Here is a 22,400-nt window from a genome sequence, read left to right as displayed (position 1 = left end):
ATAACAAGGTACTTATCAAAAGACACATGACTATTTGTACGGGAAAGTGTATTGTATCTTTTCCACAGAGCCATAAAAAACAAATATAATAATAATAGTGCAACTCTAGGACTAGAATCTTTATAATGATTAGATAAAAATATTATTTTGCACTTTGGTTATCTGACAGGAAGAAAATCTTTTTTAAAACCATTTGTCCATGAGAAATGACAATTTTATTCTTTGAGAAAAAGTGTTCATCTAAAAAGAAGCAAATGTTGTTGTGTTCTTTCTGGTCAGATCTTTCAGATGTTTCCTTCAGCTACTTGAGTGTCCCAATGCTTTGGCTAACCTCTGGGTGATGTACAACATTCTAGAAGAACAGTCTAATACAGTCGTTCCCAACTAAGCTTTGCAGAAAGCTCTCAAAGTCATCATCCAATTTCATTTGGTTTCTCAAGGGACAATTTAGACTATTGACCTTCAGGCGTTTCATCTACTTCCAGCCTCTGTCCTTTCTATTAGTTAAACAACTATTGGTATGACTACTTACTTCGTCCTTATTTGTTATTGCTATGATTGTTAATGATGCATAGATATTGTTATATAGGTAACAATTATGATGATTGTGTGTTGTGTGCCAACAAACATTGATAGTTTGCTATCATTATTACATTATTATAATGAAGTAATATTCTAAGACATTGTAACTCTGACATACAAGGACTATTTGAATTTTTTGTTTTTGATTAATGAAGTAAAAATTGTTTCAAATCTTCTGGTATTTTTTTAGTGCAATATGACTTAGATAATATGAAATGCTTGTTTGATTTATTTTCTTTTTTTTTTTTTTTTTAGAAAAATCTGATTTTGGAGTTATGTAGCTTAGTTTAACAAAAGAAATAAGTTAAATATAAAATATTTGTTAAAAACCTTGATTATATTTGGAGTGAAATTACATCAGTTATTTTGAATCAATCAATTAATGACTAATTGGTTAATTTTTTTGCTTGATTCATGTGCTGTCGTCGACAATGAATAATTAGGCAAAGCTGGCATTGTTTGGAATTGATTTGAGAATGGGAAGTGGGAGAAATAACATGTCAATGATTTTGACCAGACAGACCCAAGGAGTGACTTGATATAAGTGAGGTTAAAAAAAGGGTTGACTTGAGTATAAGAACAAAGATTATGACATCATACCTCTAATTTGCTGTAGGGAGGTAAGAAATGGTGGCAGGCAGAGTTAAGACTCGGGACAACTGCGATGAGTTACAAGTGTAAATGACATGATCAGACAGGCAGTAAAGACATAGTAATTTATGTATGTAGCCTTAGTTAAAGTTTATTTCACATAATTTGAAAACTAGCATATTTATAACAAGTTTAATCGTGTTATTTATAACTGATTTAAACACTTTGAAAAATATTTTCCTTCATACTAAAAGTAAAGTTCCCCTTTCAGATCTTGTGATCTAGTGGGCAGGTGAAAGGTCATCTGTTTCTATAGCTCACCATTAATGAGGCTGTTATGTTGCCAGCACAATGACCAACTGCCTTTACATTTCCCCAACTAATGTCAGGTACTCATTATAGCAAGGTGGACTCAGAGGTGCCCTAAAGTAGAACTCCCAGTCTTCCCCAGGATTCGAACCTGGGACTCCAGGTTTGAAAGCCAAGCACTTGCCACACAGCCACAGCGCCTCCGTTTTCATTCATAATAATTGTTTTATTTTTAAATGAAATGAAATTTTGAATTTTATGAAAAGTTTTAATTTATCAAAACCTGGTGTACATTTATATAAAATAGACTGTACAACCTATAAATAGCCCATGATGTATACATTGAAGCTTTGTTGGACATTTACTTTGTAGCAAGCATCAGGATATGATCAATCTATTTTGGCAATCAACCAAAATTTTATAAAAGTAGCTTAATTTTGATAGCAATTAAAAATGAACTCAGTAAAATTGTTAATTTCATTGTTTTATTTTTTCATTTCTTGACCAGGTTGTAAAAATGTACCCTTTCAGTCCAGGTTCTTCATGGGAGCAGATGATGTAAAGCTCATCTGTTTCTATGGCCACTTACAAGGTAGAATTACAAAGGGAAGAGCAAAGATAATTAATAGTACTTAGCTCCCCTATTTCTATTTATATCTCCATTTACTTCACAAAAAGGAGAGTAAATACAAACTCCATTTGTTATGTTTCATGTTTTGGTAAAAATAGTGAAATTAAGAAAATGACTGATATATAAAAATATATATATAAATAATAACAATTCTTGAAATGATAATCATTGCACATATTTACACTTGACTTGAGTAATAGAATAGTGTAAGAAATCCAATAGGAGAGTTGAATAAATGAATAGTCCAGCCTAATTAAAACTTCAATACCATAAGATGGTTCAAAGGATTTAAAAAGGGTAGCAAAACCAACTAGGACAAATTTAGACAATCTGTAATACAAGATAACCAATAGGTAAATTTAGGCAATCTGTAATACAAGATTACCAAAAGGTAAATTTAGGCAATCTGTAAAACAAGATTACCAAATGTGCCTGCATTATTGATCACATCGTTTTGTGCCCTGTCAGCTTCTTTGAGGGAATAGATTTTACCAATGTGTGGGACAAGGCAACCTGTCCTCTGACCAGCCTGTAGGGCAGCATGCATCTCTTTCCAGTCAGCCTGAATACACAGACAAACAAGAAAAACTTGAAAAATACTTAAAATAATAAGGTACAGACAAACAAGGGAGATAATCATCAACAAACAATAAAAAGAATAGTAGGTACCTAAAAATAAAAGAGCTGCATACAGTTAAACACAAGATTGTATTGGAGGCACTGGTATCTTTTTGGATACAATTATATCAGAGGCACTGGTATCTTTTGGATACAATTATATTGGAGGCACTGGTATCTTTTGGATACAATTATATTAGAGGTACAAGTATCTTTTGGATACAATTATATCAGAGGCACTGGTATCTTTTGAATACAATTATATTGGAGGCACTGGTATCTTTTGAATTCAATTATATTGGATGTATTTCAATTGGGAAACTGAAAACTTTGTTACAAAGCTTATATCAACTCACTCTGTATGTCTGTCTGTCTGTACAGTAAAACGTTTAACTGCCTACAAGCATTCTATAGAACTGAATGTCACAATATTTTATCACTGAGAGAATGCAACAGCATTTATTTACTGACCTCTGTTGATGTCATCAGTGCCACACCCATTATGTTGCTTTCTTTACCCATGCTCAGTCGAGGATTAATCTGAATAGAGCCTCTGCAACCAATCACCTGTAAAATATATAATGTCTCATGTTAGATCTCTGAAATACACTTAAGCACCTACTGAAAAAATGCAAGTGGAAAAAGGTGATAAGATGAAAAACAGGTTATGGAAGCAGGCAGGAGTCAACCATCCTGTCTGTATATATGACAAATCCGATAGCTATGAAATATGAGGAGTGGAAAGCCATTGTTGCCTGTATCACTACAGCACCAGTATGATACAAGTTCATGGTTTTCTTAGTGAGTGATTATTTATAGGTGCTAAGTGGTTAAAGGGGTGCGGTGGCTAAGTGTCAGGATTTTTAGGGCGCCCCTGAGTCCACCCAACTCTAATGAGTACCTAAGTTTAGTTGTGGAAAGTAAAGGCGGTTGGTCATTGTACTGGCCACATGACACCCTGCCTGTTAACTGTTGGTCAAAGAAACAGATGACCTTTACATCATCTGCCCTATAGATCGCATAGCCTGAAAAAGAAACTATTTTAAAAGATTAAAACTATTCTCACTACATACAGTTTCCAGAGCGACAATGCGGCTCACAAAATGAATCAACCAATCAAATAAAAATTATTTTTCTTCTGCTTTTATCAACATTGTAATGTTTTTAAATATGTCTCGAATTACTATTGTGACCCTAATAAGCTCAGGGTATTAATGGTCTGCATAGCTAAATAAATTTCTTCTATAAATTTCAGTCTCAAAGGCTATCACTTATTATTAGAATGAGGTCTAAGACAAGACTTGGTTAAGTACAAAATGGGCAATAGTCGAGTTTGTTCTTATTTAGCATGGTTCAGGCCAAACTTTGACTCACAGTGCCCCCACTGCACTAAAAATGTTTAGGTAGCTGCATACCAAGTGTTTAAATAGCTAACAAGAACAATCCATTTATCTTTCACTTAATTACAAAAATAAGACATTTGTCCTCAAGCATGAAGAGTGCTAGATTTCACAAGGCTATGAAGACCCTTAGATAAAGTCCATTTAAGTTGGAGCAGCTGACTGTCCACACTCAACCCTTTGACACTGAGAAGGATCTCTCTCAGTGAATAGGCATGAAATAGTGTCTCTTTACTCCCAGTGCTGTCTGAAATTACAAGATCATGCTGGATTTGGATCACTGCATATAATGTGGTATCCACATGACACTTTCACTACTGGGGAGGTGCACGAGAGGGAACTAATGTCCCAATAGAGGGCATCATGCTGACCCACAGGGGAGAGCATCCCCAGCCTTGGAAGACCCTACATATTTTGCCACATGTGACACAGAAGAAGCAACTGTCTGTAGAACAAAAAGAAAACTCACCACAATTCTTCCCCTGAAGTTAACAATGTTCAGATCATTCTGTAAATTGACATTGGCCAACATCTCTAGCACTATATCAATGCCTCCTTCCACTTCTTTCTGTGCAGAGAAAATAAGTTTGTAGACCACTAGTAAATGTGCTGTATAAATGTGTGCTATTGTTGAAAGTAAATTATTCAAGTAACTATAAAATACATCAATTTAGTTCATCTTAATTAACAAAAAAAATAGAAATGATCAATTAATGGTGAGTGATAATTGGCATTGGTATAACAAAACAAACGAAATCTAAAATAACAGTTATGGTTATTTTGGATATCTGCAAGACATTGCATTAAAAAGCTAATTTTAACTATTATATTTAGACAATTATTTTTTTCAATTACTTTTTTTTTTAAATATAGAAATTGTTCAGTTAATATGAACTGCAATTTTAAAGAAATGATTAAAAGTAAAAGTAAAATATAACAGATCTATCTGGCACATTCATTAGGCTTGCATACTATAGATCATATAGAATAACCCCACACACACACATCGACTCTTTTCATAACAGAAAAAAAATTATCCATACCAAGTTTAAATTGTATATATTTAATTCTATTCACTAGCTTTTGGTGTTTCTACTGATGATTTTACATATAAATTTGTGTAACGTTTACTTTGAAATGATTTTTTTTTCTCTCTCTCTCTCTCTAAACATTTAAAGTAATATCAGGCTGTCTGTTTTAGCATGGCATCACATTTTATTTAGACCCCAAAATCTGTAGACAATAGTTAGGAAAAGGCTGTAGAAGTTGCCTTCAACTAATCTTCATGGAGAGAGCTTTACCTCTCTATGCACTAAATGATGCAGGAGGATCATATCTAAGTTTTAGTAAGTAAACACAAGAGCTTACTATGACTTTGTCCAAATAATCTGGTTCCCTATGGTTGTACACAAAGTCTGCTCCATTTTTCTTCACCAAATCCAGGCCTTCCTTTGTACCAGCTGTTCCTACCACACGTAGTCCATGAGATTTAGCCAACTGAACAGCTGCTAGGCCAACCTGGGCAGATGCAATAGTTGAACCAAAAAAAAAAAATTAAATAATAGCACAAAAACAAAATAAAGAATCAGCAAATAAAAATATTACTTAACTCAAAAATGACTGCAGGTATGAAGGACAGAAAAAAAATAAATTTAAAAAAATACATGCTTTCATTTTTATCACAAAAACAAATTTGTACTTAATAGAACAATCAAACAATAGATGTTAAAAGCAATTTCACATTAAGCTAGGACAATGGCTTCTATAAAAAATAGGAATTATGAAAAAAAAATATACGAGTTAATAGTTCTATTTAAAAGGGCAGTTTAAAAATTATTTATAAAACTTCAAATTTAATTTATATCACAAATCAGAATTGTCCAATTCTAACAGTTATTTTATATTGAAAAAAAAAGCACCACTCAGTTTTAATTGTAATTTTGTTGATAGTATAAGCTTCTTAACATTTGTGAGCCATTAACAAAAAATAATTTTGAATAGCTTTCTGTGTTTATGTTATGCAATTTAGAATAACTCTTTGTGCACATGTTATGCTGTGAAAGTAATGTGTGTGCAACTTACTCCCCCACTGGCTCCATGGACTAGAACTGTCTCTCCAGGCTTGGCCTGTGCTCTGAAAGGAAAAAAACAAAAAGATGTGTCTTACAAACATAACGAAATGATGATGACATGAAATGAAAAAACATCTTTTTTTTCTCTGTGTTTATGGTTGTTAAATTGTATTTTGACTGTTTCCAAACAGCAAAAAATATTTTTCTCTAGATAATTTTACTAATCAAAAAAATTCATTAAATAATATATAGGTCACCCTTTCAGACCTTGCAATGTATGGGGGCAGAAGATGTAAGGTTCATCTGTCTCCATGGTCAACAGTAAATAGCACAATGAACAACCACCTTTACTTTCTCAACATATGTCAGGTACCTATTAATGCTGGGTGGACTCAGGGGCATCCTTAAAATCCTGTTAAGTTCAAAATCCCAGTCTTTACAAGGATTTGAACTCAGGACCTCTTTGTATGAATACCAAGCACTTTACCTTATCATGCCCACAAATAATATGTGGGTCCCAATAATTAACGACTAAATAGGAAAAATATTCAAAAAAGATCAATATTACCTACAAATTATTTCTTCAAAAGAAACAAAGGGAAATTAGGTGAGCATGAATTTCAGAATAGTCAGTAGAATGATAACTTATAATGTACAAAATACCTGAGCTACACATAAATCTACCAGGAACATCTTACCCACAAGCACATAAGTATCTACCTGAGGAATAGTGACTTGTAAGCAGTGTAGTAGGGCACACCAAAGGATGCTCCCTGAGCAAATGAAAGTTTGTCATCTAGATGAGCCACAAATTTTATATTGGCCGTGGCAAATTCGGCATACGTCCCACTGACACTTGTCATTGTAAACACTCGATCCCCTTTCTGAAAGTTCACAAAAGTTAAAGAACTCATCATTTACCATTACCCCTGGCTAATGTAGTATTGTTTTATCCTGATATATTTGTATACAAAAAAAAAAGATTTGGTTGTTCTAAAACATAAACAAGAAAAACAAAAAAAAATAATTTAAAAAAAAAAGCAATTTTGTTTTATATAGCAAAAAAGGGAGTTAGGCTGTATAAATGGTAATACAGCGGTTCCTTCCCTTAGAGAAGCTTTGTATTAAAAAAGTATTCTTTTTTCTATTGCTTGTTTTTCTAACTGTTATACAAAATATTTGATAATCTTATTTAGATTCTAACAAGACAAGCTCTAAATTTAAACCTTAACATGGAAAACAAACCTTAAACTGAGTTACTCCTTCACCAACAGCTTCCACAACGCCTGCGGCATCTTGACCAGGTGTGTAAGGTAGCTGGGGTACTCTAGAATAGGTTCCTGTTCTAATGTATGTGTCCACTGGATTGATTCCAGCTGCATGTATCTTAATGAGAACCTAATTTAATGTAAACAAACATTGACAAGCTATAATTTTTTTCATGACATCAAATGTGTTGTTCTTTCTGACATATTCTTCAGCTTGGGTATTGATCTAACCAAGTACTAAAAGAAATCTTACTATTTTTACTATTAATGCAGGGTGGCCAAGGTAAAAGAGGCCTGCTATGACTACATTGTGTGAGTGGTTCCTCTTTTTTTAGTTTATTTCACGGGACACAAAATAATTTAAGTAATACAATTTCTTATTGCATTTATTCATCTTTTATGAAATTGCTAGAAATAAAATGTGTTTATGATTTTGCAATATTGAAATTATAATTAAAAGGTTGACTCAATTTGTTTAATATATATTTCCTTTTTCTCTATTCAGTTTAAACTCAATAAAAAAAATTTCTTTAAAAAAATTATTTTATTTTTAACACTTTTGTAGCCAACTCATTTTCCATTAAAAAAAATAATAAAATATGTTAGATTATCTAGCAAAATAAGAAAGTTAAGTTAGTTTCATTAGTAAATCAGCCCCCTGTTGTACATTTTTTTTCACCCCGGAAAACTCCTTTATTTTTTCAGTCAAAATAATCCACACTGAAAGAGTTCAGTTACCCCATAAATAAAAATCGCAAGCAGATCAGGCAATCTTGGAGGCCATAAACCTGCGGAAACTGTACTTTCTTCTCTGAAAATAACATGGACAAATGACATTGACAACCATGCTGTACAAGCTATACTTTTTAAATGAGATCAAATTAATTTTTCTATCAGGTAAAGATACATTTGAATATCAGTGTCTCTTAACATAGTACTAAAAGAAATTTTGCTAATGGTGGACAAGATTACTAGAGATGAAAAACAATGAGACAATTATTTTGAAACTATAGATAGGTCTGCAGGCTGAGTGTTTAAGCACTTGGCTTCTGAGGTCTTGGGTTCGAATCTCAGTGATTTTTAGGGCGCCCCTGAGTCCACCCAACTCTAATGGGTACCTGACTTTTTGGTTGTTGTGCTGGCCACATGACACCATGCTCATTAACAATTGGCCACAGAAACAGATGACCTTAACATCATCTGCCCCATAGATTGCAAGATCTGAAAGGGGAAACTTTTACTTTAATAATTGGCAGGTCTAACATGAACTACTCAGAAATGAAAATTCAGAAATGAAAAAGTCAGCTTGAGGTTGATAAAACTGGATAAAACAAATAGTATTTTTTATGATGATTCTAGTCTTCAAGTTATACTTGCAGCTAATGAACTTAGTTGTTTTAGAATAAAAAAATATATTTACTTCTGAGTCTGATGGTATTGGAATCGGGATATCAGTTTCTAATTTCAAATTCTCCACTCCACCGAACTTTGCAACTCTTATGGCCTTCATGACTAGAGAGCTGAAACGTCTAGTGATCATACAGCTGAAAAAAAAAACAAACAAAAAAACACATCCATACATATAAAGACAACAATAATATAAAAAACATAAAAATAAAATTACCATGCAATTACAAAGTAGGAAACAAAAGTATTACTTTGTGGTCAACAGCTTTATTAAGTTTCAACTAGTCACAATGATATCATAAAACTTTGGTCTAGTTTGCCTTTTGATAAACCATTCTTCAAAATCATGCATAGTCATTACTATGTTAACATACTGAAAAATGAAAACCTCTTAGCTATCATAAAATTGTGAAGGTCACAATGTGAAGAGAAAAAAAAAGATATGAGGAATGAGTTTTATTATCAATGTTGTTGTTGTAGTTGTTTGTTTTTAACCACACCATTTTTTTTTAAGTATCCAAATTTTTCTTTACCGTTGTTCAAAATATTTTTTTTTGAGTTCTCAACATTTAAATAGATACACCATAGTGTTTAACTTTATTTTTATTTAAGTTTTTATTTAAAAGCAATTTAGAATTTACAGTATAGACAGATTAGTTAGTTTCACTTCAAATGAGTGCCACATCTCAAATCTCGATTCTATATTAGTGAACCAATCCATAAGATGATTATGAGGTCATACTAAAGCTGTTTTCCAATCAGACATTACATGAGGTATAAACCCAACAATGACACAGCATTTTTTATTTCCCTATCCATTAGAGTGGCATGTGCCCAGTACAGAAGATGGCACAGAATAATTCATATTTAAACAATCGAAACATTACTAAATATTATTTTCAAAAGTTGTAGTCCCCAGACATGTTCTTAGATTGATGAAAAAATGACACCTCTATCCAAAAAAATTATATAAAAAATGGAAAAAAAATGTTAGTGGCAAAGGCTTTACCCATTTACAAATCTAATATTAATTCTGTCTGTCTGTCTTGTAAAGAGTTTGAACATCCATTCTAGGATTAAGTTGAACCTTTGCACAAATATTCATTGGCATTGACAAGACAGGAATCAGTAAAAAACAATTAGTCAATTAATTACTGGCAATTGATTATTTTGTATGATACCAACAAGGGAAATTAATCCTTCACTATTTACAGATATGGATAAACAAGTAGGGTTTGGTCCACTTAGATAATTGTACAAATTATTTCCCCCACACACATTCTCAGATCAAGTTAAAACTTAAAACAAATTTTTTTTGTACCTAACAAAACATAAAATCAATTAAAAAATTAACCAATAAGTCAATTAATTATTCTTTATTAGTGATTAGTTATTTTGTTTGGCACTTAATAAGGGAAATAACTACTACATTATTGAGATTTAGTTGTAATTGCAGAGTTATTCCCATGCTGCCAATGGAGATTCACTTTTGAGAAAAGTAGATGGCCATCTGGCTAAAGCTAGCTGCACTTTTCATCGTCTTCAAACAAGAGCGTGGGATAGAATTTATTTTGAGCATGAATATCCAATTTTTACTTATTTTACAAACCAATCAATGTCATTCTTTCAATTTCTCTCTTCTATCACCCCATTTGAATTGTGCATATTTTATAATTAATAAGTTATACAGTGGTAATTCATGTTTGTTAAATTGTTTTTCGCATGCCCATATAGCCGTTAGATTATGAATAAATATTTGAAGCACAAGCAAAAATCTTAAGAAGAGAAAGGGTGTAATGGAAATTGGGGTAATTAATATGGACATAATCCTGTACAAGAGACTGCACAACACAAGGCAAAATTACTTTAATATTCTCCTGACTATTTTACAATTCTGATTCCTACCATACAAAGGCAACACTGATCAGTCACAATGTGTCATCTTTTTGAATGTTTTATAGATCTAGAACAAAAGTTTGAAACCTTCTAAACTGAAATCTTGTAACAAATCATAATGAACTAAAAGTTTGAATAGAGTAAATAGTAAAAATACTCAGAGAATAGACTATAGATAGAGTGTCACTAGAGTCTAGACTAGTCCAGAGTAGATCTAGTCAATCATCATCTTTTTAGTTTTTTGAAGTAACGTCTGTATTTTAAACACAGATTATAGATCTAGATAAATTACCCTTAGCTAAATTCTAAATTGACTTTAGAAATTTGTGAACTGTTTAATGTTTAGTGTTTTTCACTTTTTGTCTGCATTGGTTGATTGGATTAACTTGGATATGGTAGACCTAATAAGCGAGATCTAGATTCTAGAACTTGATAGAATGGTAATAATATTAATAGAATTAATAATCTAGTAGACCTAATCAGTCCTATATCTAAGTTGTTTACTTCTTCAACGTTTGGTTTAGTTTAGAGTTTAGAATCAAGATCTACACAGCTGGTTCGTAGGACGAAGTCTATACCAAAACATGAGGTGAAAGGTCAAAATGATTTAGGCATCACTGAGCTATATATACATGAATCTTTGAAGTGAGAAAATTGTTGCCAACTACAAAATTGAAAGTTCTAGGCAGGTGCTTTGTAAAATAAATTGACCATCACTATTTCTCCCCTTCATGATGTCTATGAAAATATGAATAATGAATATTTAACCACTTTTTTTCCCTAGATACACTTATGATGGACTGTATCTCTTGAAACAGCCCCAATAAAATAATGTAGGGCCTAATTAAAAGTTCAGACAAACCAACATTAAAGTGGTTTACTTTTTTATTCAAATATCTCTTCTATGTTTAACTAGGTAAATTATCATGTTGAGGTCATATAGTATCTCATCTGAGATGAACTGAATAGTTGTTTCCAGATCAGGCAGTTCTCCATAGTTTTTTTTCTATTGGTGAGTATTTTTTTCTGGGCCTCTCAGTAAAGAATGCAATTTTAGAAGACATGGTTGGCATTCTCTGGTGAGACTCCACAAGGGCATGTTTCAGAGGCAAAAAAAAAAATTTTTTTTCAAGTTTGGGTATGAGTTTTGAACTAATGATTTTTTAGTTTTATCAATATTTTTAAAAATCTTTTTTTACAATACCTAACATCAGTTTACACTTTCTTCATTGTAAGGAAGTTGGAATGTGAAAGTTGGAAGTAAAATCATTTATTTCAAGCTAAAATTTCTCTCATATTTGTATTATGCCTAGTCAACTCAGTTTATATGATGTTTGTGCTAATAACATAAACGTTGTGAGTTCAATCCCCATTTTTTCTTTATTTATCAATGACTAATAAAATACTATTGTTTAGTTTACCCTATTATTACACATAAATGAGTAATTGATTTTGAAATAATTTTATATACCTTGTTTATTTAGTTGTTCTTTTTCTAGAATTTCTTTTGGATAAGATTCATTTTTGTTTTGTTTATTAATTGCCATCAACTTCTTTAACCTTTGTTGGCCATTATTACAAGATTAGTATAGATAGATTATTGATGTTAATTGTAGGATGTTTGAGTGAGTGGCATAAACACTTGGCTATCTATGGAGGTCCAAGTTCTAATCCCACTGAAGACTTAGAATTTTTTTAATTACAAAATTTGACTCCAGTTGAGTGCCTAAAGGTAGCAAGGTAACCCTCTCCCAGATACCACCTCAGCTACATATCTAATGTAGACTAGAGATTTTTCATTTGAGATTTGAATCGAGCCAAGTTGTTTTTGCTGAACCCATAAAAGTAGTGCACAGAAACCTTCTCCCTGATACCCCTTCCAACATTTCACAAGAGATTTGACTAAAGCACACTGAGAATGCTATAGACATGCTATACAAAAGGAATAATAATAATTTGGTAATATTATCCCTGGCATTATTGAATAGTGAAATGTTACATATTTTAAAATAAAATAAATAGTTCACAGTTAGTAAATTGATTTTCATTTCATTCCATTTACATGAGATAATAAAATCTAAGTTGAGATTATTTTTATTGGCTTACTATTTATCTTAGTATCATAGTTATATTTTTTAGCATTTTCAGCAAAGTTCCACATAAATTTTTTTCATTTTTCAAAATCATGCAAACATTGCTTCACTATGACAAAGCTTTTTGAATTATGAAACATTTACTTTGTAATATTGTACTTAATACCATTCCACAAAAACGATCACAAATTTAAATGAAAATATTTATTTAAATGCTGAAATATTTTTGTATCACATTGAAATCAAAATTTAAATAATAAATAGAAACAACATAGCATTTTTAGTCCAACAAATACATTTCCACTTAAAAGAGAAATCCTGACAAACCAACAAGTCAATTTATGGATTAATCAAGTCTCATTTAAAGTGAAATATAAAAAAGCAAAAAAGACACTAAATTAAGAAATTTCATCCATTGAAAAATTAGTCCATTCAACTGGAAAGTGAAAGGCTGTTATATCACGAAATTGAAATCTTCTTTCAAACATTGGAGGCAGTTTCAACTTTTGAATTTTTAATGCTCGATCTGAACCATGACCCAATGCTTTAGAAGCCACAGCAAAGCTTAAGATCAAGAGCCTCCATGGTTGTGAAGACATTGCTTCTAAGATTTGTAAGCATTCTGACATATTTCTCACAGTCAAATAATGTCTGAAGGCTTTCAGGTAGGGTAGATGTGTGCAGTCAGAAAATGTTAAAAACCAATTTCGAAGGAAGAATCTAGCTAAGTCCCAATGACCAGCTAGTAATGCCATGCTCAAGGGAGAATGGTCCATGCCAAGCTGTGATAGAGCCTGTACATTGGGGTTTGACCAGGTGATTCCATAAGAGGTGTGAGAGTTCACCTCATCAAATAACATTTGAGTATTGATGATAGTTGGAGAGGCACCACTTTGCACCATCAGCTGAACAATGTTTTGATATCCCTGTAGAGTTGCCAGGTGCAACTCGGTAGCTATTTCAGCTCCATTCCACAGCAGAGCTTTCACAACTTCAAGTTTGTTTCTCTTTACAGCATTTAAAAGGGGTGTGACTCCATTCTTGTTGGCAGTATTCACATCTGCCCCTCCTTTGATCAAGCATTTTATGGACTCTGGTCCTGCATAGTGTGAGGCTAAAATTAATGGAGTATCTTTAGAAATTGTTCTAACATTAGCATCCAGGCCTGCAGCAACAAGGAAGGATACAAGGGTGGGCCTGTCTGCCATGCAAGCATAAGTGAGTGCAGTGTGACCTTGGGCATTAGCATGGTGTAGAAGAAGTTCTTTCTGGCTCCTAGACTCAAGCAAAAGCATTACTGTTTCAGAAAGACAAAACTGGCAAGCATATGTCAATACTGTGTTGAGTGAACCACCTTTATGAATGACATCTGTCCAGGCACCTGATTTCAGCAGATATTCTACAGCTCTGTTTCGATTAAACCTGGCAGCACTCATGATTGCTGTTTCTCCGTCTTTTGTTAGCACATTTACATCCGCCCCAGCTTCCACCAGTGCTACAACTGTTTCAAAAGATCCCCAAGTGGCAGCAATCAAAAGGGCTGTGTGTCCTGAACAGTTAGTGACATCTAAGCCTGCTTTTGCCTCTATCAGTGCTTTTACAACATCGCAGCTGATCCTAGCACCACACATGAGGGCTGTACTTCCATCCAGCTTCTGAGCATTCACGTCAGCCCCCATTTCCACCAGTAACTTGATAACATCAGCACGTCCGCGGTCAGCTGCCACATGCAGAGCTGTCACACCCCTGTCATTTCTGTGATTGATTTTAGACCCTGCTTTTAATAAGAGCCTAACAGTAGGCACACTGCAAAACTGACTTGCAAAGATCAAGGCTGTATCCCCAGATTTATTGGGGACATGGACTTCAGCTTTGGAGTTTAGCAAAGCAGCAACAATTTCATCTTTTCCTGCATCTGCAGCTCTGATCAGAGAATTGCATCTATACCTGCAAAGAAAAAAAATTGAAAAATAAAAATTGTAGATTGAAAAAAATTAAATAAATTGAAATTTCATATTATTAAAAGCTATTTAATGTAGATGTAATGTAACTGGACAAGTATATAAATGGGTGTGCTGGTACAAGCTCAACAAGAGCAAAAGCAATGAAAAAGAAAGCAGCTGTATCAGATAACCCTAAAACAGGTGCGTTCACATGCGCAAAATGTGGCAAACCTTATTGCTCCAGAATTCTTTGTTTAGTCGAATCAGATTCTGTCTGAACTCAAGAAGAAACCAAAACCTGTGATTTATCTGGGAACATCCATTGACTTTCAAGACAGAAGGAGTAATTTATATACATATTTATGTGTGTATATGTGTATATATACTGATATATGTCAATACACTGTCATTTAAGGAAACACAAAAATGTATTAAAGAAGCAGAACCATTCTAACAATTAAACTATAAAAAATACTTTTTAAAAAAAAACAAAGCTTGTATTAATTAGTTTGTATCAGTTATGTAATTAAATTTGTAATAGATGTAGAGTAACAATAATAAATCTGAGCGTTTATAAATATTTTGACAAATAAGAAAGAAGGGATATCTGGGTGGAGGAAACTTTGATAACTTTTTAAATGTATTTGATAAAAAAAAGTTGTATTCAAACTCATGGGCTCAAGCCTCCTCAAGCCAATACACTAACCATTGTGACAGCAAAGTGCTTATGAAAATAGAAGGTTTCATAGCTATATATTGTTAGTTTCAAACTTAGAACTGATTCTCTACACAAGGTATAAAGGGGACTAATTCAACTTTTGTGAGGTTCAAAAAATAACTGTGCAAAATGTGCACATTAGTGTACCAGACAGACAGATAAACAGCCAGAGTGCTTTGTTCTAAAATGACCATTAAAAAGCAATGAATCAACACTAGTTCAACTTGTATTTAATATGAATGCCTTCATTATTTCAAACTATTTCAAACTGTGCCTAGGATGAAATAATCTTTTTTTACATAAAAAATGATTTAAAATAAATTCATTCATAAAATAGATAATAACTTCAAAAGCTTCTAAATAATGACAAGAAAATATGACAAGATTTTTTTAACATCAGATTGAAGATGATTTCTTAGTATCATTTCCCTAGTTGTCTAACATGACAATATCATGGTTTGTTATCTACTTTAGAATATTCAAACTAACTCTTTTGCTTACCTGTCAAGTGCATTAGGATTGCCTCCAGCCTGAAGCAAGATCTCCACCAATTCCAGAACTCCAGAACTGACAGCATAGGATACAGCAGTCAACCCATACTGGTCAGTGACATTTATGTCAGCACCTGTTTGAGGGGACACACAGTAAATGAATAATAAAGTTAGAGGACTGCAAGTCAATGAGCTATGGGGCATAAAAAAAAGAATAAAACAACTTTAATAATAACAAGTAAAATTTTAAAAATAATTAAAAAAAAAAACAAAGCTTATACTGAGTAAAATTGCATCAATTATTTTGAATCAATCATGAATTAATTAGTAATAGATCTAGACTAATAATGATAAATGTGTGTGATTGGAAATATTTTTATGAATTGTTTTTGTTTTGCATAACTTCTTACAGGAGAGGGAGGGGGGGGAGGGGGTATCTGGGAGAAGGTTTCTAAGCTATCTTTTCAGAAACAATTTTAAAAAAAAAAAGAAAGTTGCTCAAGTCTGAATTCGAGCTTGAGGCCTCGAACCTCCATGATTGAAGGCTGACATGCTAGTCACTGTGCTATTCAAGTACTTATAAAAAATAAAAAGGTTTTACTAACTATTATTAGTTAAATTGTTAGCAAATGACCTAACTCTCAAACCTACACAAGCATTTTCTATATGAAACAAAATTATTACAGCTAATTGATTAATTTATTGGTTAATTTTTTTTTTTTTTGTTGATTCATGTGTTGTCATCGACAATGAATAATTGCTTTAACTTGATCTGTGAATGGGAAGTGGGAGAAATAATGTGTACAAGATTCCAGACAGGCAGACTACTCTGTGTAAAATAAAACTTTGTCATAATATCAAATGAAAATTAAATTTTCCAGTCCATTTTGTTACCATTAACATTTTTTACTTTCAAGGAAATGGGTTATAATCTGATTCATGCTAACGATATAATGTAACCTCAGGGTAGATTTTGATACCAGTACAAAAAGAACGTATACTTTTTTGAGTTAACACACAAGGGGGCCTCACCATATTTTATGCATGCATTAGGACATGTCATATTTCTTATTTACCTAATGCAATCTATTCATCCACCAGCTGTTCTTTGTATTTTGGTTCTGATATAGCGATGTCCCTCACCTACCTTCCAGACATTTCTACAATATACTTAGTTGGGCAGCAAATTTCTTTATCCATTTGCTACCATGTTCTACTGTGGTGTTAAAGTTTTTTGGATAGTTGACTTTTATACAAATGTATTACCTGCATTTAATAAAATCCTAACAATATCAGTATTTTTTTGCTTCACTGCCTGGATTAAAGCTGTCTCCTTTCTAATGTCTGTGATGTTTGGATCTCCATTGTTTTTCAAGAGTAATGCCACTGTCCATGGAGACCCAGCCCAGGCAGCCATTTTCAGAGGAGATTCATTTGAGTTATTGCAGGCATTTACATTAGCACAGTGATCAATGAGTATATTAATAGCATTCTTGTTACCTGAAATGTAATATATATATATTCTCATTTTTGTTTACTCTCTACTGTAAAAATCATGCAAGTATTGATATTCACCATGATATTTACTAGAATAAAGTTTTCGGAGATATACTTTGCTTCTCTATATTTTTTTATGTATTTCCAATTAGGCAGAGAATCAAATAAGTTTATGTACATGTTTTGTTCACTATTATCCTTTCTACAAAACTTTTATCTCATGTCTATATAAAAGCTTCCATTATGTAAGGAGGTGCGGTGGTAGAGTGGTAAAGCACTTGGCATTCATACCAAGGAGTCCCAGGTACAAATCCTAGAGGTGATTGAGATTTTTAATTTCATGATCGTTAGGGTATTTCTGAGTCAACCCAGCTTAAATGGGTACCTCACATAAGTGGGTGAAAAGTAAAGGCCACCCTTGTTAAATGACAAGCTTGAAAAATGAATTAAGTACAAAAACATTATAAGCTGGGATGGCAGTATATGCAAAACTACACCATTAATAAAAAAAATCCAACAAATGTTTGTACTGAGTTGAATAAATGGTTAAACAGATAAAATGCAAGGACAAAAATTACACACACACAAACTTATTCAGACTTAAGAAGATGTAGGTTAAAGCCACACAAATAATGGATGTTTCTTTTTAGAAAATGTTAGGAGAAAAAGTAAAAATTAACTTTTCTTTTTAGTTTAATTTAGTTTTTAATGCTCTTCTGCCAATGCAATAATTTCACCCTTAAAGGGAGATTTGATAATTTTACTTAGGATTAAATTAGCTTTCTAGAAGAATTGATTTTAAGCCAGGTGAAGTAGAGTTCAGAAGTACTTACTTTAACAGCAAACAGTATTCAAGTACAGTGGACTCTGGCATAAATTCTGACCTTCAAGCACAATTAACAGTTTTAATCTTCACCACTAATGGCTCACAAGGATTTAAACAATGTTTACTTTTATCCTAAAGTATTTACCTTCTCTAACTGCAATCATTAAGGGAGTATTTCCATCTTCATCTCGAGAATCTGGGTCAAAGCCTAGATCCAGCAGTTGAGCCAAAATGTGGTCATCAGAGGTCAATATCACCTTGGCCAATTTGTAGAAGTTTCCTACTGTACCACTGTGTCCAGTTGCATGAATAAATATGCCAGCAGCTGGAGAACACAGGCTGCTTTCACCCCATGTATCAGGACTTGCCATTAGTTCACAGAATGTCTTCCTATTATGTGTTAGCTACCTAGGGCACACCATAAGGTTGCATTTTAAAATCATGCAAATCTGTAAGTAAAAATGTATAAGATATATATATATATATAGATAGTTAAAGATATATATAGATAGTTATAAATATATAAATAGATAATATACATATATTATCTATATAAACACATGCATTTAAATTTTAAATATAACAGCAAATTCTTTAGGAAAAAAGGAAATGGTACACAATGGAAGTCTTGAAAGTATGTTTTTCCACAAATATTGAAAATTCATTACAGAAGCAGATTCAGAACAGGAATCTACCTTGATGAGTTTATATTATAGAAATGTACTTATACAAATTTATAAATGCTTTATAGATCTAGTATTATCTAGACTTTCAATTTACTTTTTTCAAATCGTGAAAATGGCTTATAAAATTCAGTCATAGAGAAATAACAGATGCACTTATAACAAATGGTTATTATTTTCAATTTTGTTCAGAATGTTGTGTTCAGCTGTGGCGTCACTAGGATTGGTGTCCCCAGGAGCAGTTTGCATAGGGTGTCACTCCTACCATCAACTTTGCGCCCAAAAATTCCCTGATAAAAACTATCTTTTTTCTTGAACCACTGTTTACCTACATTTATTGATTATTAAACAACTATAAAAAAAAAGTGTTAATTCTATATTAAAATCTAGTTATTTATGACATTTTATATACATATTATAATACAATGTAAGATAATTTAAATTAGAAACAGAGTTAACGTCAACATGAAACGAGACCTTGTTTTCTTTCTTAAGACTTTCAAGACAAACAAGTGGTTTTACATGATACCTATGCTATTCAAACTTTTATTAATGATGTCCATAAAGATCAAAAAGTTTATGTTTGCCACCCCCTTAATCAGCTATTGGTCTTGGGGAGTGTTGAAAGATCTCCCGGTGGGTTTAGGGGCAGAGCCCTAAATGCAAAGCATTTTTTCAACATTTCTGAGCTTCGGAAACCCTTTCTTGTTCTGTCCACAATTCACTATTTCTCTGAGTAACAAGACTGCAGGTCAAATGAAATTAAATTAGGAATTTGTGGGGCGAGCTGATTTGTATGTGTGTGAGATATTGGTTCATTAAAGCTAGTCGGTTTAAGTCTTTTTTTTTTTCAGAAATATATTGGTTTGTAGACAATTTTAAATGTCTTCTGGAAATAATACTGGAGAGGCAGCAGGTTCTCCCTCCATCTGGCAATGTCCGGGGGATTGCTTTAAGCTTCACAGTGGGGTCTGGTGAAAAGCCCTGGCTCCAAGCGATTTCCTGCATTCTAATTTTAAGCTTCATATATTTTTTATAGTAAAAAGAGCTCATGTAAAAAAAAGGTTAAGGTAAATAAGGGCTGACAGCAAAGTGTTTTCTTGCAATATATATATATATATATATATATATATATATATATATATATATATATATATATATACAGGGCCCACCCTAACAATTGCGGGGCCTATGCGGAACAGATTCCGCTGGGCCTAGTCTGGGCAGGGATAAGCATAATGTCAAAATAAAATTTTTACTAAATGAAAGCCCACAATGCCGTTTTTTATTTAATGTACAACAATGGTATCCCAAAATGAGTTTTCGGAAAATTTTAATAATTTCAGGAGATATCCAGGAGGCCCTGGAAAATCAGGAGGCCATGGAACCCTGTTATATATAATAAGTTATGGTTTAATTTAATAATCTACACCTACACCTAGCATTATTCCTTCGATGGGAAGTTTTACCACATTATCATTACGATTAGCGCGTGGATATGAAAGTGAGGGGCCCACTGCGACCGCATAGGTTGCAGTATATATGTAGGCCTATATATACAGTTAATACAGAGAGAAAGGGAGCTGCTTGAGAGAGAGAGAGAGAGATCAAGACTACTAGTTGTGACGGTAGTAGTAACTAGATCTAGTTAGATCTATGCCTAATTAAGTAGGCCTAGCCCTAGACTAAGACTATCTAGTCAGTCTAGAAGTTATTCGATCTGCGCAATATGGCATATGCCAATAGATATCTAGTCATGAACTTGAAGAAATTCCACAAATTAGTCTACTAAGAAATGCAGTCCTGTAGTCAACTAACATAGTCTTGTATATCTGCGAATAGTCTATCCTGTCCAAAACTTGGGCTTTGTACGAGGGTACTGCGGCTAGATTAGATCTAGTCTATATTATAGGTCCAGTCTATAGGTCTATATATCTAGATCTATATTCTAGACATCTAGATATTTCGTATTCTTTAAGTTCGTAAAATGAGTATGGCCTATATAACATATAACCAGACATCAGCATGCTAAATGAGTTATTTTTTCAAACGCTTTCTTTTTACTAGATCTAGAGTTCTGTAGTATATATCTATGTAGATCTTTGTTTACCTGTAACAGACTAATATATATCTTGATCATAATGTGTTTAACAATAGGTGATGCAGTTTCCATCAGTCAAGGTCATTGCTGGTGTGTGAGAAAAAAATTAGGAAAGGGGGTGGGGCATATTATATATAGTCTATGGAGTACGTTAGGGCGCCAGGCCTGCTATCAGACGTCCGGTAAAAAAAAAAAAGACATGGCCTAGGTCCGGCAGGCATTGACCTAAATTCTGAAAATGTCCGTTTTTTATTCTTTTGTTTACCGAAATAGCACTTGATCAAACGATATTGAACACAATTTAAATTTCCTCTATGGCCTCCTAATCAATCGCGAAGATGAATGCCTGGGTATTAGTTATGGTCGGAATGATGTCACCCACATATAGCAGTTCCACACCTCTTAACGCAACATATATGTTTCTAAAGGAACGGAAAGTGCCGACATCGTTTGGGATCAACGGCGTAGCACCATGTGCTGCTAGCTGCAGTATAGGTTACATAAGGGCCACCGGCTCATGATTTTTCATAAGAGTTCACTCCCGAAGCCTTTCCCATGTATGGGTATTGTTGCAAGGCAACCATGGGGGCCCGCAGGATTTTTTGCAGAGGGTGGTGCAAGCTGCCACCCATGGATCAAAGTCGTAGCCTCAACCTTCTTGTTATAATATTAAAGAAAAGAACTGCCCCCTATTCGGGCCCTCTTGCCTAATCGATATTAAGTGCACAGTAAATACTTCTTTTTCATGAAATAAAAGAATTAGACTTAGAAACTAAACACGTGAACAAAGTATTCACCGTACATATTGTTAACTTTATCCGTGAGGACCGTGCTTCACTTCGTTCGATCAAACAAAAACTGCAAACGTTGACTGTGGCTGCCGAAACTGTCAATAACTTTACTAATGAATTGCTTTTCGTCGCGATGGCAAGCTGGCGATGAACGCTTATAGTGCTGTTCTGATATTCTTCTTTGCATTGCAGCTTTTAGTTAGGATGAAGACAAAAAAAAAGTTGAACTGACCATTATTATTGCTCGAAAAGCTAGACGTAATGAAGAAGCTTATAAAAATCAAGATATGTAATGTAAAGCCGTATTTTGTAATAACTCCCAAAATCCAAAACGTGTTGTTTTTTTCTCAGTGTGTCTGTCGACTGCGAATTCTCGGCAGCAGCAACTCAATATCCGGTATCAGGTTTTTCTGCCAGTAGTCTCTCCTTCCTCAAGATGACATCTCTGATGTGTTCCTCGGGATGGTCAAGTTGGTTTTTGAT

General features: G+C 33.3%; 2 protein-coding genes across 5 annotated transcripts; both read right to left on the bottom strand.

Annotated features, from left to right (window-relative positions):
- Nucleotides 1-1,950: 1,950 nt before the first annotated feature.
- Nucleotides 1,951-11,393, bottom strand: LOC106078884 (quinone oxidoreductase-like). 3 transcript variants are annotated; one of them, XM_013239947.2, is made up of 9 exons: nt 11,279-11,393; nt 8,892-9,015; nt 7,449-7,601; nt 6,924-7,087; nt 6,214-6,265; nt 5,500-5,649; nt 4,601-4,699; nt 3,203-3,298; nt 1,951-2,675 (listed from the first exon to the last, which is right to left on the bottom strand). In XM_013239947.2, the coding sequence occupies exons 2-9, from the start codon at nt 9,009-9,011 to the stop codon at nt 2,511-2,513; spliced, it is 999 nt and encodes a 332-aa protein (XP_013095401.1). In that variant the 5' UTR covers nt 9,012-9,015; nt 11,279-11,393; the 3' UTR covers nt 1,951-2,510. The 3 variants fall into 3 exon arrangements, with proteins under 3 accessions (XP_013095401.1, XP_013095402.1, XP_013095403.1); XM_013239948.2 differs by having other exon boundaries at nt 11,250-11,376; XM_013239949.2 differs by lacking the exon at nt 11,279-11,393 and adding an exon at nt 9,130-9,264.
- Nucleotides 11,394-13,051: 1,658 nt separating this feature from the next.
- On the bottom strand, nt 13,052-20,960 carry LOC106078887 (ankyrin repeat domain-containing protein 50-like). Of its 2 annotated transcripts, none has more exons than XM_013239951.2 (5): nt 20,844-20,960; nt 18,488-18,791; nt 17,286-17,519; nt 16,030-16,153; nt 13,052-14,814 (listed from the first exon to the last, which is right to left on the bottom strand). In XM_013239951.2, the coding sequence occupies exons 2-5, from the start codon at nt 18,711-18,713 to the stop codon at nt 13,266-13,268; spliced, it is 2,133 nt and encodes a 710-aa protein (XP_013095405.2). In that variant the 5' UTR covers nt 18,714-18,791; nt 20,844-20,960; the 3' UTR covers nt 13,052-13,265. The 2 variants fall into 2 exon arrangements, with proteins under 2 accessions (XP_013095405.2, XP_055870606.1); XM_056014631.1 differs by lacking the exon at nt 20,844-20,960 and adding an exon at nt 19,503-20,057.
- Between the last annotated feature and the right edge of the window lie 1,440 nt (nt 20,961-22,400).

The sequence above is a fragment of the Biomphalaria glabrata genome, chromosome 16 (genome assembly GCF_947242115.1).
Source record: "Biomphalaria glabrata chromosome 16, xgBioGlab47.1, whole genome shotgun sequence".
In the NCBI taxonomy this organism is placed as follows: domain Eukaryota; kingdom Metazoa; phylum Mollusca; class Gastropoda; family Planorbidae; genus Biomphalaria; species Biomphalaria glabrata.
The sequence above is the reverse complement of the archived record's forward strand: the minus strand, read 5'-3'. Positions and strand labels throughout refer to the sequence as shown.

What these genes read in the sequence shown, in the direction of transcription:
- LOC106078884 (XM_013239947.2), bottom strand. Translation starts at nt 9,011, where the DNA reads ATGATCACTAGACGTTTCAGCTCTCTAGTCATGAAGGCCATAAGAGTT. An exon ending in CAATACCATCAGACTCAGAA is followed by an intron (nt 7,602 to 8,891) that starts GTAAATATATTT and finishes ACATTAAATTAG; the next exon opens with GTTCTCATTAAGATACATGC. An exon ending in AAGGAGTAACTCAGTTTAAG is followed by an intron (nt 7,088 to 7,448) that starts GTTTGTTTTCCA and finishes GTGAACTTTCAG; the next exon opens with AAAGGGGATCGAGTGTTTAC.
- LOC106078887 (XM_013239951.2), bottom strand. Translation starts at nt 18,713, where the DNA reads ATGGCAAGTCCTGATACATGGGGTGAAAGCAGCCTGTGTTCTCCAGCT. An exon ending in TAGGATTTTATTAAATGCAG is followed by an intron (nt 16,154 to 17,285) that starts GTAATACATTTG and finishes CCCCTCAAACAG; the next exon opens with GTGCTGACATAAATGTCACT. An exon ending in AATCCTAATGCACTTGACAG is followed by an intron (nt 14,815 to 16,029) that starts GTAAGCAAAAGA and finishes TTTTCTTTGCAG; the next exon opens with GTATAGATGCAATTCTCTGA.